General features: G+C 50.2%; 9 protein-coding genes and 2 non-coding genes across 12 annotated transcripts; 8 read left to right on the top strand and 3 right to left on the bottom strand.

Moving 5' to 3' along the window:
* Positions 1–610: 610 nt before the first annotated feature.
* TrAtP1_004022 (uncharacterized protein) lies at positions 611–2,250 on the top strand (the record flags this gene model as incomplete). The annotated part of the gene is made up of 2 exons (XM_014083674.2): positions 611–1,445; positions 1,547–2,250. The coding sequence occupies exons 1-2, from the start codon at positions 626–628 to the stop codon at positions 2,248–2,250; spliced, it is 1,524 nt and encodes a 507-aa protein (XP_013939149.1). The 5' UTR covers positions 611–625.
* Positions 2,251–2,671: 421 nt separating this feature from the next.
* TrAtP1_004023 lies at positions 2,672–2,767 on the top strand. Its single transcript has one exon. It is a non-coding gene; the product is annotated as a tRNA-Lys (tRNA).
* Positions 2,768–4,081: 1,314 nt separating this feature from the next.
* Positions 4,082–6,001, top strand: TrAtP1_004024 (uncharacterized protein). Of its 2 annotated transcripts, XM_014083675.2 has the most exons (3): positions 4,082–4,187; positions 4,599–5,165; positions 5,510–6,001. In XM_014083675.2, the coding sequence occupies exons 1-3, from the start codon at positions 4,154–4,156 to the stop codon at positions 5,785–5,787; spliced, it is 879 nt and encodes a 292-aa protein (XP_013939150.1). In that variant the 5' UTR covers positions 4,082–4,153; the 3' UTR covers positions 5,788–6,001. The 2 variants fall into 2 exon arrangements, with proteins under 2 accessions (XP_013939150.1, XP_065968219.1); XM_066112136.1 differs by having other exon boundaries at positions 4,599–6,001.
* Positions 6,002–6,175: 174 nt separating this feature from the next.
* TrAtP1_004025 (uncharacterized protein) lies at positions 6,176–7,087 on the bottom strand (the record flags this gene model as incomplete). The annotated part of the gene is made up of 1 exon (XM_014083354.1): positions 6,176–7,087. The coding sequence occupies one exon, from the start codon at positions 7,085–7,087 to the stop codon at positions 6,176–6,178; it is 912 nt and encodes a 303-aa protein (XP_013938829.1).
* Positions 7,088–7,555: 468 nt separating this feature from the next.
* Positions 7,556–7,627, bottom strand: TrAtP1_004026. The gene has a single exon. It is a non-coding gene; the product is annotated as a tRNA-Met (tRNA).
* Positions 7,628–8,266: 639 nt separating this feature from the next.
* TrAtP1_004027 (uncharacterized protein) lies at positions 8,267–9,056 on the top strand (the record flags this gene model as incomplete). Its single annotated transcript, XM_014083676.2, has 3 exons — positions 8,267–8,315; positions 8,447–8,811; positions 8,874–9,056. 3 exons carry the CDS (start codon positions 8,267–8,269, stop codon positions 9,054–9,056), a joined length of 597 nt encoding a protein of 198 aa, XP_013939151.1.
* A 654-nt stretch (positions 9,057–9,710) lies between these two features.
* Positions 9,711–9,977, top strand: TrAtP1_004028 (uncharacterized protein; the record flags this gene model as incomplete). Its single annotated transcript, XM_066112137.1, has 1 exon — positions 9,711–9,977. One exon carries the CDS (start codon positions 9,711–9,713, stop codon positions 9,975–9,977), a length of 267 nt encoding a protein of 88 aa, XP_065968220.1.
* Positions 9,978–10,161: 184 nt separating this feature from the next.
* Positions 10,162–10,641, top strand: TrAtP1_004029 (uncharacterized protein; the record flags this gene model as incomplete). Its single annotated transcript, XM_066112138.1, has 1 exon — positions 10,162–10,641. The coding sequence occupies one exon, from the start codon at positions 10,162–10,164 to the stop codon at positions 10,639–10,641; it is 480 nt and encodes a 159-aa protein (XP_065968221.1).
* Positions 10,642–11,069: 428 nt separating this feature from the next.
* Positions 11,070–12,263, bottom strand: TrAtP1_004030 (uncharacterized protein; the record flags this gene model as incomplete). The annotated part of the gene is made up of 1 exon (XM_066112139.1): positions 11,070–12,263. One exon carries the CDS (start codon positions 12,261–12,263, stop codon positions 11,070–11,072), a length of 1,194 nt encoding a protein of 397 aa, XP_065968222.1.
* Positions 12,264–12,746: 483 nt separating this feature from the next.
* On the top strand, positions 12,747–14,365 carry TrAtP1_004031 (uncharacterized protein). Its single transcript, XM_014083679.2, has 5 exons — positions 12,747–12,913; positions 12,983–13,042; positions 13,153–13,247; positions 13,304–13,516; positions 13,581–14,365. The coding sequence occupies exons 1-5, from the start codon at positions 12,907–12,909 to the stop codon at positions 13,965–13,967; spliced, it is 762 nt and encodes a 253-aa protein (XP_013939154.1). The 5' UTR covers positions 12,747–12,906; the 3' UTR covers positions 13,968–14,365.
* An 898-nt stretch (positions 14,366–15,263) lies between these two features.
* TrAtP1_004032 (uncharacterized protein) lies at positions 15,264–17,317 on the top strand. Its single transcript, XM_014083680.2, has 5 exons — positions 15,264–15,399; positions 15,581–15,604; positions 15,689–15,714; positions 15,794–15,890; positions 15,972–17,317. Exons 1-5 carry the CDS (start codon positions 15,388–15,390, stop codon positions 17,145–17,147), a joined length of 1,335 nt encoding a protein of 444 aa, XP_013939155.1. The 5' UTR covers positions 15,264–15,387; the 3' UTR covers positions 17,148–17,317.
* Positions 17,318–18,347: the final 1,030 nt, after the last annotated feature.

An 18,347-nucleotide genomic window follows, 5' to 3' on the forward strand; every position in this document is an offset into this window, starting at 1 on the left:
AGCTACCTTCAAGCGCAATACTCACAACAAGCAATCTGGTGAACGGCCACAATAAGGCTTTCGCTATCGCTAACCTAGACAGAACCGTGATAGTACAGTTTTTGAGAGAAGTTGGATGTACATTGGTGGCTGGGCTACATTAGCAAGCAAACTCTACTTCCTAGACTTACTTACCATGGATGCGAGCGAAAGATGACCTTCAAGTGAGAATAGACAGTGTTTGAACTAGTTGTTGGGGGATAGTGATTGTAAGATGATGTCTCTTGAAACTAACTTCTGTGTTGTTCTGCAACGCAAATGCAAGGCCAATCTTTCTCCTACCATTACACTCCTAAGTAGATGTATCGATAGCTACATCTATATATATCCCAAAGCCACGTTATAATTCGGCCGGCTGGAACTTTTAAACTTTCTCTGAAGAACTGTCAAACTTTGACTAAATTATCCACTGGTGGACAATATTGTAAAGCTTGAATACGCGTCAATCTGGCCAACCCACAATTCCTCCCTCTATAAACCTAGCCTTCGATGTTTGTTTGTCTTCTTGTTGTCTTCCCGGAATCTACTCTCCCTTTTTATTTTGGCATCAATACAATCAACACTTAACACAGCAACAGCCAACAAGATGTCCTGGCACGTGTTTCCTCTGGAAATTAAGCATCAGATACTCCAAAAACTGATAGAAGATGGCGGCAAGTTGGCCGATTTCGCTACAGTATCGCGTGAATGGCAAGAGAAAATCGAGCAACATACATTTGCACGAATTAGATTGACGCCTTCACGTCTCGCCAAGTTTGATTCAATGACATCCCGCAACCGATCTCTGGTGCGCTACTTGTGGCTATGTCTTGAACTGGACAAATACTGTTGCATTGATTGCGCACTACCAACGTGGGTGTTCAATACGAATGATGATGAGGGCGAAGTTATCATGACAGCACTGCAGAAACTTTTCTCAGTCCTCAGCACCTGGGGGTCGGAGAGCAACTTATCACTTGACATCTCTGTATACTCGCCTAGCGACTCAGAGCACTGGTTTCCACATCTTACCTTTGAGCCCGATATTCCATGGAACACGGGAGGTCATGATCGAGTAGTTGAGCAAGCAGGCCGGGCCAGAGCTGCTGATGATCAACATGACTTGAACAACGTGAATGTGGAAGACCATACGCCAAGGGCCGCCATTGACAGAGTATTCGGCGAGATTATGAATCAGGATGATGCTTTTCTTCTTCCATTCACCAATGACGAGCAAGAAGATGAATGGTGGCAGCAATTGCCATTGGCCCCAGCGGTGACCAGTGTGTTATTACGTCAACAGAATCGCCGGCGTTGGAAGCCTCGGGCGCTTGCTCAAATGCTCTCTCGGTTGCCAATGCTTCGACAGCTCTATTATGAGCCATGGAGGGAATGGGGTAATGGGAAACAGGAATCCAGAGACGAATGTAAGCAATTTTCTTGATATATACTCACAAGGACAGTATACTGCGTGTATTAAAATACTGTCTGGCGGTGTTGCTGTTACTGACGTTTACCGTTGATGTAGCCCATCTCAAATTTCTCGAGTCCCTTGCCTTGACAGATCTAAAAAACCTGACAATCTTCGAAAACTTTAACGAAAAGTATGCGGAGACCTTCAGCATCATGGATTCTAGGTTCAAGAGCATTCGGACTCCAAGTACAGCTCTTAGTCGAATCCTCTCGAAAGTCAGTCTCAATTTTGAGTCTCTCTCGGGGTCATTCATGGTGGACGCTTGCGAATTCTTCAACGCCCATGGCCAATCTTCACAGGAGTGGCCTAATTTGACGTTGTTGGTTCTCACTTCGCAACTATTGACGCCTCAACAAAGCCACACAGACATCATAGATATGCTTCAACGAGCAGGATGCGCGGCCACTCGTATGCCAAAGCTCGAGACTATGGAAATTTGGAACGGACGAAAGAAACTCGCAGCTCACTTTAAATACGAGCTGATGAAAGAAGATCGATCTGCTATTATCACATGGAAAGGTACATGGGGCCTCACCTTGCAGCCTTCAGTCGTCGAGATCTGGGAAGCCGTCACTACCAGGCGTGGCGGCTTTAGGCTTGATATTGTATACGAAACGCTTGACAGCGATACTATTCGGTCTCATGGCGACGCGATTATTGGACTGGAGGTTTCAGAGCGAGTAGTCCGGCCTATTTCACTGCAGCAGATACGGATAGATTGTGACGCTCCTTGGACGCGAACCCTACCACACCTCTAGGATGGGTTTCGGATGAACTTCAACTGACTGTATGCCAATCAATAGTGCTTGCAGTATCTCTAGATAGAATCCATATCAAATAATAAAACATTTTGGACATCATGCTTCCTGCTATGATATTCTGTGCTAATATGTACATGTAGACGATCGTCTTCATCCTGCGGCAGAAGGCGTGCGGAGCGCAGAAAGGAGTTGTATCACAGCTCCTATGTGTCATTTTTGGGCGAGACACTCTATTAATATTCACAAAATGTAGAGAAAAGAAAATCTTCAAGAAATGATATCCAAGCAAGATTTGAGAGCGTTTTGCAAATATCTTATGAGCAGAACAAACGTTTGGGCTGTTAATAGCGATCTGTGTGGCGCTTGGTAGCAAACCCTCATAGGCAGTTTATCCACATCGTCCATTCAACAATAGCCTGCCCGGCTAGCTCAATCGGTAGAGCGTGAGACTCTTATGAGTTACACATTCTGTATTACAATCTCAAGGTTGCGGGTTCGACCCCCGCGTTGGGCTTTTCCTATATTTCCAAAAATGATTGGTTTCTTTTTTTGCTCTTTTGTCAAGTTTTCATCTTGGCGTATGTCTCCATTCTTTTTTTCTTTTTGCAGCATGCTGATTCATATCTGTGTTCACCTAGGACATGAAACCCGATTGAAAGCTATGGCTACAAGTAGAGATGATAGACTTACAGGACGAAGGACTGCTGATGCAGATACTGAAGATATAAGGTGTGATGGCAATCACAATTTTGCATGGAAGGAGAGAGAAAAGTATAATTCTAACGAGTTTCAGGGTAGGTGAATTCTGGGTATAGAGAAGTTTTCAACTTTTGACGGGTGTAAAAAGCATCTAGGCAGTAGATAATGCAGGATAAATTGCCAAAGAGTTCCATCTACAATACATGATCAACATGGCATATGAGTAAGTTGAATGAGATGTATTTGGTTGTACCAAGTCATGTAGAAATTGCAGTCTCGCTGAATACTTTGCCCACCATCCGGTAGTCTCACAGCAAATGCCCCCAAGCTTGCCAGCCCACTAATAGCTGCAAGAACTGCTATAAAATGTTCATAAGAGTGATAGTCTGTTATAGTTGATAGCGTGATGCATTGCCTGATGCGGGAATTTCCCGAGAAATTCCAGGCCTGGTGGGTTCATGGTTATTGCAAGCGGAACTTGGTAGCCAGTCACGAATTGCTCCATCATGAAGCTTTCTTCCGCATTGCCCACTAACTTTTTTTCCTCCCATGCCGCCCCAAGTACCTGCGACGGCCTAGTCAAAAAAATACTTATAAGGTTATCATTTTCGGGCTTAGAGCTGGGCAGCTGAGCCAATCATTCGGCCGTGTGGGAGCTCAATGGAGGGCTTGGGGTGCAATGACTGGTCTCGGTTAGCTTGAAGCTTCCCGACGTCATGTTTCTCAAAGGGGTACCGGCAAGGTACAGGCTGCAAGCACTCTGCAAGGTGTAAACCCAATCGACAGGTACCAAACCTCATAATTCGTTGTTGATGCTGCTCTAATTAACATCTCTTCTGGGATATTATATATAAAGTAACAAATCAGACATCTCCATGACTTGGTCCAAATGATTCCAGCAGCCCGCCCACGGCTGCTGTCCGTCGTGCAGCCCCAGAGCCGGCATCAGATCCAGAACCACATTCTTGGGCTCAAGTTGAAAAGTGCGCCAAAAATTTTCACCCCACCAGACTCGAGCCCAGCTACGGCTCGTCGTTGCGAGTTAGGCGCTCGGCTCCCTGCGTCTGGGCCCCCGAATTTTCGTCGCCCGCCGTCACTCTCTTTTCCTCCTCCTCCTTCTTTTTCTTCCTCTTCATCTTCTTTTATTCCCATATTGATACCCCGTGTTTTATCCTCACGAGTCCTTCACACCACAGCCAAAATGTCCAACGAAATTGTCCACCCCACCATCCAAGGTAGGTCTGCTGCTGAATCCCATCTTCACCTTGTGCTCATACCCCGCTGCTCTGGAAATTTTTGTTCCAATTGCCCCTCCATGACCGTGTTCATGGATGGCGGGGCATGACGTTGAAAGCATCGGCACATGCTTCTGCGACTCCATTGAATGTTTTTATTTGATGTATAAGAGGAGCAGAAGCTGTGAGATGCTGGATATGCCTTGAGACAGCTAGGGTGTCCGTTTTGTTGATTCCAGATGCTGCGATAAGAAATCGTGATAAGAAAAAAAAAGTCAGCGTGGAATCCCCAATTGAGCTGGAGTAGAAGTTGCAGCATGGAACTCCAGCCTCAATCAAGCTGTGCTCTCGATATTTCATTCACCCATCATTACTGCCGTTGCGTGTAGATGTGCTAACAGCTCCAACCAGATGGCTGGTTCCGCGAAATCTCCAACATGTGGCCCGGCCAGGCCATGACCCTCAAGGTCGAAAAGGTCCTGCACCACGAGAAGAGCCAGTACCAAGACGTGCTCATCTTCAAGTCCACCGACTACGGCAACGTCCTCGTCCTCGACAACGTCATCCAGGCCACCGAGCGCGACGAGTTCTCCTACCAGGAGATGATCACCCACCTGGCCATGAACTCCCACCCCAACCCCAAGAAGGTCCTCGTCATCGGCGGTGGTGACGGCGGTGTCCTCCGCGAGGTTGTCAAGCACGACTGCGTCGAGGAGGCCATCCTCTGCGACATTGACGAGGCCGTCATCCGCCTGTCCAAGCAGTTCCTCCCCCACATGTCCGTCGGCTTTGACCACCCCAAGTCCAAGACCCACGTTGGCGACGGCTTCAAGTTCCTGGACGACTACAAGAACACCTTCGACGTCATCATCACCGACTCTTCTGATCCCGAGGGCCCCGCCGAGAGCCTCTTCAAGAAGCCCTACTTCCAGCTTCTCCACGACGCCCTCCGCGAGGGAGGTGTCATCACGACCCAAGGTTGTATGTCTCTTTTTTCTTCGAGAAGGCGTGTAGCCCCTTTAGGGTTTTGGCCGGCATGCTAGAGCGACCCGTTCTGGTTTCCTGCATTTTGCATCTTTGGTGTGCATTTTGGAACCAGCTTTGGTGACTGCATCCATACTCCGACTCCCTAGGGGCTGCCAGAGCTAGTGCTGCTTTCTCACGAGGGCCGCTCGGTAGTTCCGAGTACAGCCGCTTATTATGAAAGACCATAGGGCAGAACATTCATTGTTCCGCTAGAGCTTCAGCTCCCTATGCTTTTTTTGCTTTTATTTCCATCGTTGATGCACTTGGTAGATAACTAACTCTTGTAATTCCTACAGCTGAGAACCAATGGCTCCACCTTCCTCTCATCACCCAGCTGAAGAAGGACTGCAAGGAGATCTTCCCCGTCGCCGAGTACGCCTACACCACCATCCCCACCTACCCCTCCGGCCAGATCGGCTTCATGGTCTGCTGCAAGGACGCCAACCGCAACGTCCGCGTTCCCCTGCGCAGCTGGACCCCCGAGGAGGAGGAGCAGAAGTGCCGCTACTACAACGCCGAGATCCACAAGGCCAGCTTCATCCTGCCTACCTTTGCTAAGAAGGCTCTGGAGTAAGGGAAGTTGACATGGACGAAATAAAGAGTGTTAGAAAACAAAAAAATGAAACAAGAAGGATTTGAATTTTCCTTTGATGAGCAATGGCATTAGCGCAGAAGGATAAAAAAAGTTGGACTTCAGGCCGTGAAAAGGATCAAGGGAAATATAGAGTGCTACGCTCTAAATGTAGAGAGAAGCTGAAATAAAGATCTAATAGATCGCTTTTCTCATGACAATGACTGCCTTGTTGATTGATTTAGCCTACAGTGCATGAAGACCGCGACAACTGACTTTGTAATTGGATCATCATGTCTTGAATGAGTACGCACAGCGTCTCTCATAATTGTATTATCATTAACCTTTATCTTGTTTGGTCTTTACCTGCTTTCATGTCTATATTATGCCTCTACAACCTGTCAAACGAAATCTCTCTCTGACTAACGTCAGGATACACGTCAAATCTCCGCTGAGTATTCAGCGGGATATTCTTCCGCGCCTCGGCGATATCCTCGCCCACTAGCTCTGCCTGGACAGTAGTCTCATTCTCATCCGCCTCGACCAAAATCTTGGCCATGGGGTTCACAATCAAGCTGTGTCCCCAGGCGTTGTAGCTGGCGCTCATGTCTCTGGCGGGACTGCAAAAGGCCACATAGATCTGGTTATCCACAGCACGGCCCTGAGCCAACAAACGCCAGTGCAAGTTGCCAGTGGTGAGGTTGAAGGCTCCCGGATAGATGAGGGCGAAAGCACCGCGGCGGGCAGCAATGGTGGCCAGCTCGGGGAAGCGCACGTCGTAGCAGATGGCGATGCCAATCTTGCCGTACTCGGGTAGGTCGACGAGCGTCACCTTGTTGCCGGCGCTGAGGACCTCGGACTCCTTGAAGGTGATCTTGCCGGGGATGTCAATGTCGAAGAGGTGCGTCTTGCGGTGGGTGGCCAGCAGCTTGCCGTCGGGCCCAAAGGTCAGGCTCGTGTTGTAGTACTTTTTGGTCTCGGGCTCGAGCTCGGGGATGGAGCCGCCGACGAGGTAGATGCCGTTCTCGGCGGCCATGGCGGACAATGCGTGGAACGAAGGAGACTGCTCCTTTGTGGGCGGCGAGGGGAGCAGCGTCTCGGCGTAGTTGGGGAAGTAGTTTGTTCCGTAGGGAGAGTTGAAGCATTCGGGCAGGACGACGAGCTTGGAGCCGGACTGGGCGGCCTCGGCTACCTTTTCGGCGGCATGCTTGAGGTTGGCATCCTTGTCGGCACCAGAGGCCAGCTGGATGCAGGAGATTTTGATGGGCTTTTTGAGCACCGGAGCTGGACCCGAGGACGACATTTTACGAAAGGCTGCAGAGCGAAGGAGGGGTGAAAGGGCTGTTGTTGGCTTGGACAAGTATCTAGGGCTTTGCAAGAGTGAGATTGGCCTAAACAGCATTCGCATGGCGGAGAAGCATGTGTAGTGGGCGGGGAGACAAGGAGAGAGAAATTGGCTTATAGTGAGGTAAGATACTAAGAGCTTCCGGTTGACGCCCGATGGCGATGCCGGCGCTTCGGAGCTGCTGCTGCCGCTTTGAGCCTAGAAGTTTGCGGAGAGCTGAGCGACAGAATGTACAGAGTACGGTTGCTTTGCAAGCGCCATGCGGGTACAAGCTCGTACTTGTACATGCATCATGCACGTCATTCGGAGACCATGCGACCTCGAACAACAAAAAGAAGGCACTGCAAGAAATGAATTTAGAGAAGAGAAACAGACTGCACAGCTAATTCATCACAAAAAAAGAGCAAAAAAAGAAAGGAACCAATTTAGCAATTGCACGTTTCGATCGTGCGACCTCCGGGTTATGAGCCCGGCGCGCTTCCACTGCGCCAAATTGCTTTTTCTTGGTGATATTGCGTCGTGGTATGACTCATTATATAGCCCTTTCTCACGATGAAGTGGATACGCCTGTGAACGTTGAATGGGCGATTGTCCTTATCGCGCAGAGTGAGACGAGTGAGACCCCGAGCATCCTATCAGCATGTGCTTGGGTCGAGGATGTGACTGAATGACAAATGAGACAAAGAGCTGCGGGCTAATCGGCTGGTGGTTGCCTCGAGCTGTGCGGCCATTGGAGGCGATGCAAAGGGGAAGCGTCATGCAGAGCGCCGTGATGTGTTTGCGATGAGATGTCGCATTCGTCATGCAAAATGGCTAGGCGAAGGGAGAGGCCACCTATTGAGGTAGCTGGGACTTGTTTACAGTAGGCAGCTAACAGGATTGCTCGACGCATAGCGCTATTTATGTTAATAGGCTAGCTCGCAGTACGTTTCTCTTATTGCGCTGCCTTGCTTTCCCACCCACCAGGGATCGAGTGCCTGCGATCTGCCACAGCCTCAATCTGGCCAGGCAGCGCTGGTTGGCTCTCATCCCCTTTCACCTCATTGCTCAATTCCCATCTCAACACTTGTTCTTTTTGGTCCTTGAGGAAATAGTCTGCGATAGGGATTTTTTTTTGTTTTGTTTTCGTGCTCAGCCATGACTCGGGTCTATGTCTACACAGCTGGCCTGGTGGCCTTTGTTGCCGGTACGTCATCGAAGTCCAACGTGCGCCCCAAACAAGAGCAGCTACCACCACATACCACGAGCTTTGAAGTTGCGATGGATTTGTGCCAAGCGCAAGGAAAGAAAAAAATGGAACTAACTGCGCCGGTATAGCCACGGCCATGATTGTCGCCTCCATCACAGAGCCCCATTGGGTTTCGTACTCGGTGACCACGACCGCCGGCGAGACGCTCGAGAAGCACATTGGCCTGCACAAGAGCTGCTCCAGCCTCGACGATCCGCACTGTCGCGATTTCCCCTCCAAGGAGCTCTGCCAGTATGGCGAGCGGTACTTTTGCTCCATGTGGCGGACGGTCGGCTTCATGGCCTCATTCACCATTATCCTGTGTCTCGCCAGCTTGATCGCCTTTGCGCTCGTCATGGGCGGCGGAAAGTACAGGCGCGAGACGGGCTGGCCGTTTGTCTCTGCCCTGTTGACGCTGGTATCTGTTGTCGAGTTCATCATCATCTCCATAGTGGTACGTTGTCATTTCAGAGCCAAAGATACGCCTTCAGCACTGACTGTTTTGTTGTTGCACAGGCGTACTTGTACGACCATGACGACCAGTTTACCGTTCCGGGGTGGAATCTCGATGTCTCGTGGTACCTTGGCACTGTTAGTGCTGGCATCTCCTTGGTCATCGCGGCTGGTCTCGCGGCGTCTGCCTACTTGCTCCCGCCCGAAGAGGGCTACGAATTTCTCGATGATCCGCTTAATGCTTGATTCTTTTCACAACGTGTTTGAAAGCGATGCAAAGGCTGTGCTTTACGAATTCTTGGCTGTTTCCATCCGGCGCATCCGATTCTTCTCATGACTGTTGATTCTCTCTTTGTCTTCTCTTATCAGTGAAACCGCACATTTGGTATATAGTCTGGCGTTTTGGGAGTTGTTACACATTGGTCAGTGTATACATAAACGACTTGTTTTTGAAAGTTATACGCAAACGGCGCTATTCATATGTTTTCAGGCTTGCAGTACGCAATGTACAGCCATATCATGGTTAATTCTCTATATATATGACGGAGTAATGAAACAACCAAGCCTCGATGTTTTGAGTACTTGGTTGCAAGAAAGGAAAAAAAAAAAGCTGTGATATGTATTTAGTAACTTTGAAATTGTCCTAGGCCGTCGGCGGAGTCCGACTTTCGGGGAGCGAACCGGTTGACACGAGGCGGCTTGTGGCGGGGTTGATAGTAAACATGGAGTAAAAAGATCAATATCACCCCACTTAGAGAAGAGAGAGACTACATTCATTATCAAAAGTTCGCCGATAGGCCGTAAGACGCCTGGACTAATTTCCCCAGGATTTCCATGTAATTCTCTAATCTCTCCTTGTTTATCACCGTCCTTCTTAAGAAACAAGCTCCAGCCTTCATCATGGCCGAATCAGCAGCTCCCGGCCTCACATCCGAGCAGCTCTCATCCTTCAACAAGGACGGCTACCTCATCATCCGAAATGCTCTCCGCCCCGAAACCGTAGCCTCTCTCTTAAACGAGACTCACAGCCTGCTGGAGAACTTCTCCCTCAAGGACCACCCCCCTCACGCGCTTCTCCACCGGCGAAAAGTCCGACCATGTCGGCGACGACTACTTCCTCTCGTCGGGGGACAAAGTCCGCTTCTTCTTCGAGGAGGACGCCTTTGACGAGGCGGGCAACCTGACGAAGCCAAAGGAGCGCGCCGTCAACAAGATTGGGCACTACCTGCACGCCCTATCGCCGCCGTTTGCGCGTCTCATCGACTCCAAGGCCACCAGCGCAGCAGGCGAGGTCAGCCCTGCTGCCGTGGCGAGAGATCTCGGCTTCAAGGACGCCAGATGCCTGCAGAGCATGGTCATCTGCAAGCAGCCCGAGATTGGCGGCGCCGTGCCGCCACACCAGGACTCGACGTTTCTGTACACGAGTGCGCCGTCGGCCGTGGGCTTCTGGTACGCGCTGGAGGATGCCACGCTGGAGAATGGGTGCCTGAGCTTTCTGCCCGGGTCGCATCGCTGGGCGCCGATTGAGAAGAGGCTGGTGCGCAAGGCGGGCGGCGCGGGCACGGAGATTGTGGATAATGATGGGCTGAGGTTTCCTCCTGGGGACGAGTATGGTGGTGAGCAAAGGGGCGGGGAGTATGTCCCTGGTGAAGTCAAGGCGGGAGATTTGGTGCTGATTCATGGCAACATGCTGCATAAGAGCGAGAGGAATACGAGCCAGAAGGGGAGAATCATTTACACCTTTCATATTATTGAGGGTGAGGGTAGAGAGTATGATGAGAGGAATTGGCTGCAGCCGCCAAGGGAAGGGTTTACCAAATTGTTTGTCTAAGTCTAGTCAAGAGCAGAAAAGATATAATCGATCAAGGGGGAAAAGTTCGTATATACCAAAAGGAAATTCTTTTCTTTCATCTGCTCCTCATGTCTTTAGGAAATCTATCCGTCGCTCATGCGCTCTAATGGTATAGTACATACATGTATATACAGGTCCTCCCACAGAAACGAAGAATAAATGGCCACCCCCGTTCTATATATACTCGAAAAGAAAGCCCTCCAAAACTTGGAAATCTCCAGGTATCATACAATCTCCCATGTGGCGTGACTGCATGTAGCAGTCTACGTATGATGGCTGATTTAATAAAACAAACAGAAAAAAAAAAAAAGTCGTAACCGTGGATGATAGAAAAGCAAACTCCCAGTCGGCTAGCAAGGCCAAAGAGAAACAGTACAAGATTGGAAAAGAGTAGATTGTGGCTTTTCTTACTCTTCATCTGAGCTCTCGTCGTCCGAGCCAGACTCGTCTTCTGATGAAGAGGATGAAGAGGAAGAAGAGGAGGATTCGCTGCTGGAAGACTCGTGGCCCTTATCAGCCTCCTTTCCATCGTCAGAGTCAGAATCGGAATCAGAATCGTCTGAAGAGCTGCTGCTGTCGTCCGAGTCGCTCTCTGATTCCGAGGAGCTGCTGTCGTCCACAGTGGTACGCAGCTTTCTCTTGCGCTTGCTGGGCCCCTCCTTTAATTTGACCTGGTTATCACCTTCGGTAGCCTTGGTTGTGTTGCTTTCGGCGATGCTCACTCCGGAAGACGCTGTGGCCGTGGTGGTGTGGCTGGCATCGGACTCCTCGCCCTCGGACAGTTGGTCTAGAACTAGCTCTGCGCGCATTCGCTTGATCACACGCCTGATTACATCGTCGACGTCCTCTGATGAAGTCCGGTATTCGACCTCATGGAAGGTCTTCCTCTTCTGCCCCGCCTGCGAATGAAGCAATTGCGCGAGCAGCTGGTCGTATCTTAGTTGCTTCTCCGGGAGGTTCACTGAACCTTCCGGGAAGCCTGCGGCTCCTTCTGTGCTGTCCTTGGTTCGGATTTCCATGGCGGTTTCTTGTAGTCTCGTGCGAACAAAGCCCTTGATGTCTCGGATATAAAGATAAAAGGTATCAATGTTGGCCGAAGGGAAGAGCACGGGGTCGAATGCGTGCTTGATGAGGATGGTCTGGTAGTTCTTGTTAAACTTCCACGAGTCCCGAGCAGACTTCCACTGGCTCAAATACTCGAGCGCAGGCTTGATATCCGAAGGGGCAACGGCAGCATTGGCCTTCTTCTTGCCAGGGGTTTTTGCTTTCTTGGGAGGTGGTTTGTTGACGGGCCCCTTGGCATCGATTCCACTTTTTGTGGGCGTCTCCCCAAACGAAACCGACTTTCTCTTCTTCAGCTGAGGGTTAGAAGCTGCAGGATGCGAGTCGTTCCGAAACTTTTTCAATGCCGACAGAGGTTCGCCCGCTGGCGGGGCTTCGGGCTTCCGCTTGGACGGTGTCTGCTGGGTCCTGCTACTGCTTGGATGCCCAACCTGCAGGGTTTCATTTGCTGCTTCGGGTGCGGAAGACTGCTTGAGCTTCAGGCCCAATCTCTTCCAGGCTGGCGCACGAGCCGACGCTCCGTCGCCCGAGGAAATCATGGTGCGTAGAAGGTGGTGGAAAGCCCTCGATTGTGGTGATTCGAAAGCTGGTAGAACGAGAGGCGCAAACAATCGTCGATTGGGCTCTGATCGCGTGTGGTTGTAGGAGAGCCACGCTCTGCGCAATTGACAAGACTTCACAGACGACGGTGGTCTTGGGAGGTTGAAAGGACAGTCCAGGAGGAAAACGAGCCAATGCAGGTCCCCAATTGCTTGCTGCAAATCTTCAATTAAAAGCTAATTGATATCCTCAAAAAGTTGTTTGCGCGAATGGTCTCTTATTTGATTTCTGCTGGGCGCTCACTGATAAGATGCCCCGCCGGTTTTTTTTCTAAAAGCTCCACTGCATATCGGTGGCCGCGTCCAGGGTGGATGCTTGAGCCTTCTCTTGAATGGCGCCTCAGGCTCCGACATTACGTAACCATGCACCTTCAGCCTTTCCGGCCAAGCTGCCAGTGACTTGTGCTCTAGGCAAGCTGTGCTAACGCGTACGGCCTTGATGAAGCTACCAGCAGCCCATATCGACAATCGACCTTGACATTCGCAATTCCTCCCTTCGGACCCAGACAATAGCAGACTCGAGCAGCTGCCGTGAATATATCTTCTTGCGACTGCCCTCGATAGGGCCAACACTGCCGTCACCATGTCTGGTAAGCTAGGCTACATCATAGCTATCCCCGCCATCATCCCTCCCGCATACTGACTTGCAACGCCCTTAGCCAGCGCATACGACCGACATATCACCATCTTCGCCGACAATGGTCGTCTGTACCAAGTCGGTAAGTTCACAGCCCCGAATAACAAGACCGATTCGAACGCTTGAGTCGAGTTCCGCCGCCTGCATCTTGTCGCCCAGCCCGAGCCGACCTAGCTGACATCTCCAACCTAGAATATGCCTTCAAGGCAATCACAGCCGCAAACATCATGTCTGTAGGCCTGCGAGGCAAGGACTGCGCCGTTGTCTTGTCACAGAAGAAAGTTCCCGTGGGTATTGGCATCGCCCAAATGCTGCCTTACATTGACTGATCTCTTGGGCGCAGGATAAGCTCATCGACCCCTCATCTGTCTCTCACATCTTCCAAATCTCCCCCTCCGTCGGATGCGTCATCACAGGCTCTATTGCCGACGCCAGAGCCTTTTCTCAGCGTGCCCAAGGAGAAGCCGCAGAGTTTCGATACAAATACGGCTACGAGATGCCGGCTGATGTCCTGGCCAAACGACTGGCCAACATCAGCCAAGTGTACACCCAGCGTGTAAGGACGGCCTGTTTCTATGAGATGTAACTTTTGGACCCATATAACTGACGCTTTTTACTAGGCTTACATGCGACCTTACGGTGTTGCTACCACCATTATCAGCCTGGACGACGAGCGGGGACCCCAACTCTTCAAGTGTGATCCGGCTGGATACTTTATCGGCTACAAGGGCACTGCCGCAGGCCCCAAACAGCAGGAGGCTATGAACCATCTGGAAAAGAAGCTGCGGAACAAGGAGCATGCCGAAGGATCATGGGAAGAGGTTGTTGAGCTGGCCATTACAACATTGAGCACGGTTCTCAGCATGGACTTCAAGAAGGGAGAGATTGAGATTGGTATTGTTGGCGGCCCTCGAACAGACGGCAAAGAGGGTACGGACCCGGGTTTTAGAAAGCTCACCGAGGACGAGATTGAGGAGAGATTACAAGCCATTGCCGAGAAGGACTAGTAAACGTATAGATGGGTTAATGAAGCAACGTTAGAGACGTCATTTTCTACCAAAAGGGCTCGGAGCATTGAGTCTCGCCTCTTGAAGGCCATGTCGCTGGAGCCTTGGTTGGTATCTTACCTCAAACAGTAATGTCAGTGCTTTCTTAGGGTCGACAGCTCATATTGTTATCTTACTTTGAAGTGAGTGCCTAAAGTACTCCTTGCTTCACTTGAAGGTTACTAGTACCTAGGGAGGCGGAAGGCAGTGCGTCTTACCCCTAGGATAAGAAACTTCTATTCGTACATAATTGTGCTGCGAAATAAAGCAGCACCGGTGAAGAGCCTATAACCTACTTAGTCTACAGCATACTAATCAAGGATAGTGAAATCCAGGCAGCCGGTAAAGGAGAAGCTCAGGTGACGGGCGCTTGAACCCACCTGCTGACAATTAAACAATTAAGCCATCTGGGGAAGTGCTCTGGACTTGTACTCCGTACCTCGGACAGCCATTGCCATGTCAACTCTTGGAGGGAGGATTATGAAAAGTGGGCAATTCCGCCGTAGCCTCTACTTCCAGGGGCTATCATTAGCTGGTGGATGCTGAAAAGGGAAGATGAGGTTGTCATTTTGGATTTGACATGGCCCCGCAGGTGGATGCCATGGGCAAGCAGGGGGCTGCCAAAGATGCAGCCTTTGGCCGTCTTCTGTAGGACTTTAGGCGCCAACCAATTCGTCGGATCGAGAAGCATTGATGCCATTGTATGTGCTAAAACTGTTAGGCAGCTAAGAATCGTACTAGAAATGTCTGGTAAAGTAGGTGCCTGCCGGGTGCCTGTAGATTAACCACCACCTGGCTCCATAACGGCCAAGTGTATGCATCTTTGGGCGAGACTAAGCGGTGCCTGAGCCGCACCGGGCTTGAACAGAAAAACTATTTGAACAACAGGAAATACGAGGCACAGAGTGGCAGCAGAGACAGAACAAGACAGAACTTGCACCGCAGAACAGAGATTACCCCTAATTACAACAACGCAACCCCTAAACCAGGTAGCACAGCTGGCCACAGAATTTCCCCTTGGAAATTGTCTTGCGGTCGAGCTGGGGACGGCACAATTTGGCAGCTCCCAGTCAGGACTAGCGCCACAGCCCTCTGCAACTTGCAGAGCTAGACCGGATCATCCCGCCGCAGGCTTTGCCCGAAGCGGTACTAATATTTCTTATTTTTCATTGTTGATTTTGCGCCTGCCTGCCGCGCCGACTGTCCACCTCATCCAGCCGGTTTTTTTTTCTTATTACCAACTCGCCCTCCCTTCCTTTCTTTCTCTCTCTACATCTTCCACCTCCTACATTTCCTCGCATCCGAAGCTACGGAACACTCGATTCTTCCTATTTCCTTTTAATACAAATCTTTTCTTTAGCTTCATCCGTCAGTCTGCAAAATGCGTGAGATTGTGAGTTTGTTTTGACGCCTCGTCCCCCCCCACTATCAGAGCTGAGGAAGCTTTCCTCACGCGCCCACCGCTCGTCAATTGTTGCAGAGCTCCCAACTCGGCAGTCTGCATGGACGATCAACATGGCTATACCCTTTTGATGTGAATACAAACTGACATATGATTTTTCTTCGACGCGCAGGTTCACCTCCAGACCGGTCAGTGTGTAAGTACTCTGCTCTTTTGCCCCTCCTAGGGGCGCTGCCTCCCCGCACAAAACGCGACATCGCGATGCTAACAATTTGCGCAGGGTAACCAAGTTGGTTCTGCCTTCTGGTACGTTTTTCCTTCGAAAAAACAGCGAAAAATCGGCTCCACGCGTCTTGACGAATCGCATACTCATTCATACTTATAGGCAGACCATCTCTGGCGAGCACGGCCTTGACTCCAGCGGTGTTTATGGTGGTACTTCCGACCAGCAGCTCGACCGTTTGAACGTCTACTTTAACGAGGTGTGTAACTTTTGCCAGCGCCCTACTTGACTTTCGATTTCAGCCTAGACTGTGGAATCTAACGTCTTTTGTTTATCATAGGCGTCCAACAACAAATATGTTCCTCGTGCTGTTCTCGTCGATCTCGAGCCTGGTACCATGGATGCCGTTCGCTCTGGCCCCTTTGGCCAGCTGTTCCGCCCTGACAACTTTGTCTTTGGCCAGTCCGGTGCTGGTAACAACTGGGCAAAGGGTCACTATACTGAGGGTGCTGAGCTGGTTGACCAGGTTCTCGATGTCGTTCGTCGCGAGGCTGAGAACTGTGAGTGCCTTCAGGGCTTCCAGATTACGCACTCCCTGGGTGGTGGTACCGGTTCCGGTATGGGTACCTTGTTGATCTCCAAGATCCGTGAGGAGTTCCCCGATCGTATGATGGCCACATTTTCCGTCGTTCCTTCGCCCAAGGTCTCCGACACCGTCGTCGAGCCTTACAACGCCACCCTGTCTATGCACCAGCTGGTTGAAAACTCCGACGAGACGTTCTGTATCGACAACGAAGCCCTGTACGATATCTGCATGAGGACCCTCAAGCTGTCCAACCCGTCATACGGCGATCTGAACCATCTGGTTTCTGCCGTCATGTCTGGTGTCTCTACATCTCTCCGATTCCCTGGCCAGCTGAACTCTGACCTTCGTAAGCTCGCCGTCAACATGGTGCCGTTCCCTCGTCTGCATTTCTTCATGGTCGGCTTTGCGCCCCTGACTAGCCCTGGCGCCCATTCTTTCCGCGCCGTTACTGTTCCCGAGTTGACCCAGCAGATGATGGATCCCAAGAACATGATGGCTGCCTCCGATTTCCGCAACGGCCGTTATCTGACCTGCTCCACCATCTTCCGTGGCAAGGTTGCCATGAAGGAGGTCGAGGACCAGATGCGCACCGTCCAGAACAAGAACTCTGCCTACTTTGTGGAGTGGATTCCCAACAACATCCAAACCGCCCTGTGCTCTATCCCCCCCAAGGGCCTCAAGATTTCTTCCACCTTTGTCGGTAACTCTACTGCTATTCAGGAAATTTTCCGTCGCGTTGGTGAACAATTCTCTGCCATGTTCCGCCGCAAGGCTTTCTTGCACTGGTACACTAGTGAAGGCATGGACGAGATGGAGTTTACTGAGGCTGAATCCAACATGAACGATCTTGTTTCCGAGTACCAGCAATACCAGGATGCCTCGGCCGACGATGGCGAGGAGTACGAGGAGGATGCTCCTATGGAGGAGTAAATGTCTTGACACTGACATTATTTATACCTTTGGGGACTGGGGATGGAAAACTTCTTTGACTTCACTGGGGTTAATTGTTAGATGCAAGCCCCCCCTTTTTACGATCAAGCTATACTGTTTTAAATAGGCTCTTCAATAATACCTCTGGGCTCAAATCATGAGTAACCGTGACTTTTGTTCGTGTACATGTCATGGGTGTGAATATATGCAGATCTAACTCGTGATAGTGCTGATTAACTAGGCCCTGCTCCAGGAATTGCGTATCACAACTGTTATGGAGCAAGTTGTAATGGAGCTAGGAGAGACAAGACTAGATATGTTGTTTGGCTGCTGACAACATTAGGAGAGTGCCAGACGTAGAAACCGGAAGGAATAGCCTGACTTTGCCTTTTCTTCTTCTTTTCGCTGCAAAGGCAGCAATCATCATATGCCATGTAGTATAAAGTATATCTGAAATCCGAAACACATGCAGTTTACGTCTGTGATGGCCTATCATATGTTCTAGAGAGACCAGAAACTGAGCCAAGGCAAAGAAGCGTGCACATCTTTATTAGCAACCTTGAAGCAAGGTTGGCGGTACCGGCTCTAGCCGCCAGATTAATATGACTTTTCCATCACAAGAAAGCTGATGGAACTGAATTTATCGGAAGTTTGAATACACGCTGTGCAGTTGGATTAGTATACACACATGGGCCACTCTGGGTGGGTAATGGTATATGGGACCTAAGGGTTGACAAAACAAAGATAAGAGTCGAGTTAATCAAGTATTAGGGACATTGCCATGTGGCGCTTTTATGAGAAGTGGGAAGAAAAATTGAGGTGTATGTATTTAAGAATCTAGCCGTGTCGAGAATTTGAATGCATTTTGATCGCTTTGAAAGTCAGGGAGCGAGGAGCGTGTGTGTGAAGAAGGAAATATATCTTTCTGTACACCATTTGGCCAAGACAATACTGAAATCAAGCTGTTTCCTAGATATCAAAAAGTCATGAATAAGCAAGAATATGTGCTGCGCATATATCGGTAAGAAAATTGAGGAGAGAGAGAGAGAGTCGCTTCGTAGGCGGCTAGTAGGTATTTTCTGCGTTCTACACGGGTATACCTTCCCAAAGCCATGCTTGGGGGCAATAACTGCCAGTTTCCTTGTATACAGCTATCGCATTCGCCCTTGTTCGCTTTGGCTCGGCTTGCGTGGCCCGCGG

Source organism: Trichoderma atroviride, chromosome 2 (assembly GCF_020647795.1).
Source record: "Trichoderma atroviride chromosome 2, complete sequence".
Taxonomy (NCBI): Eukaryota; Fungi; Ascomycota; class Sordariomycetes; order Hypocreales; family Hypocreaceae; genus Trichoderma; species Trichoderma atroviride.

Excerpts from the sequence above, each read along its gene's own strand:
- TrAtP1_004032 (XM_014083680.2), top strand. Across the intron at positions 15,605-15,688 it reads ACCTCCAGACCGGTCAGTGT|GGTAACCAAGTTGGTTCTGC; the intron begins GTAAGTACTCTG and ends CAATTTGCGCAG. Across the intron at positions 15,715-15,793 it reads CAAGTTGGTTCTGCCTTCTG|GCAGACCATCTCTGGCGAGC; the intron begins GTACGTTTTTCC and ends TCATACTTATAG.
- TrAtP1_004031 (XM_014083679.2), top strand. Across the intron at positions 13,043-13,152 it reads TGGTCGTCTGTACCAAGTCG|AATATGCCTTCAAGGCAATC; the intron begins GTAAGTTCACAG and ends TCTCCAACCTAG. Across the intron at positions 13,248-13,303 it reads TGTCACAGAAGAAAGTTCCC|GATAAGCTCATCGACCCCTC; the intron begins GTGGGTATTGGC and ends TCTTGGGCGCAG.
- TrAtP1_004024 (XM_014083675.2), top strand. The coding sequence starts at position 4,154 with ATGTCCAACGAAATTGTCCACCCCACCATCCAAG. Across the intron at positions 4,188-4,598 it reads TGTCCACCCCACCATCCAAG|ATGGCTGGTTCCGCGAAATC; the intron begins GTAGGTCTGCTG and ends AGCTCCAACCAG. Across the intron at positions 5,166-5,509 it reads AGGTGTCATCACGACCCAAG|CTGAGAACCAATGGCTCCAC; the intron begins GTTGTATGTCTC and ends TAATTCCTACAG.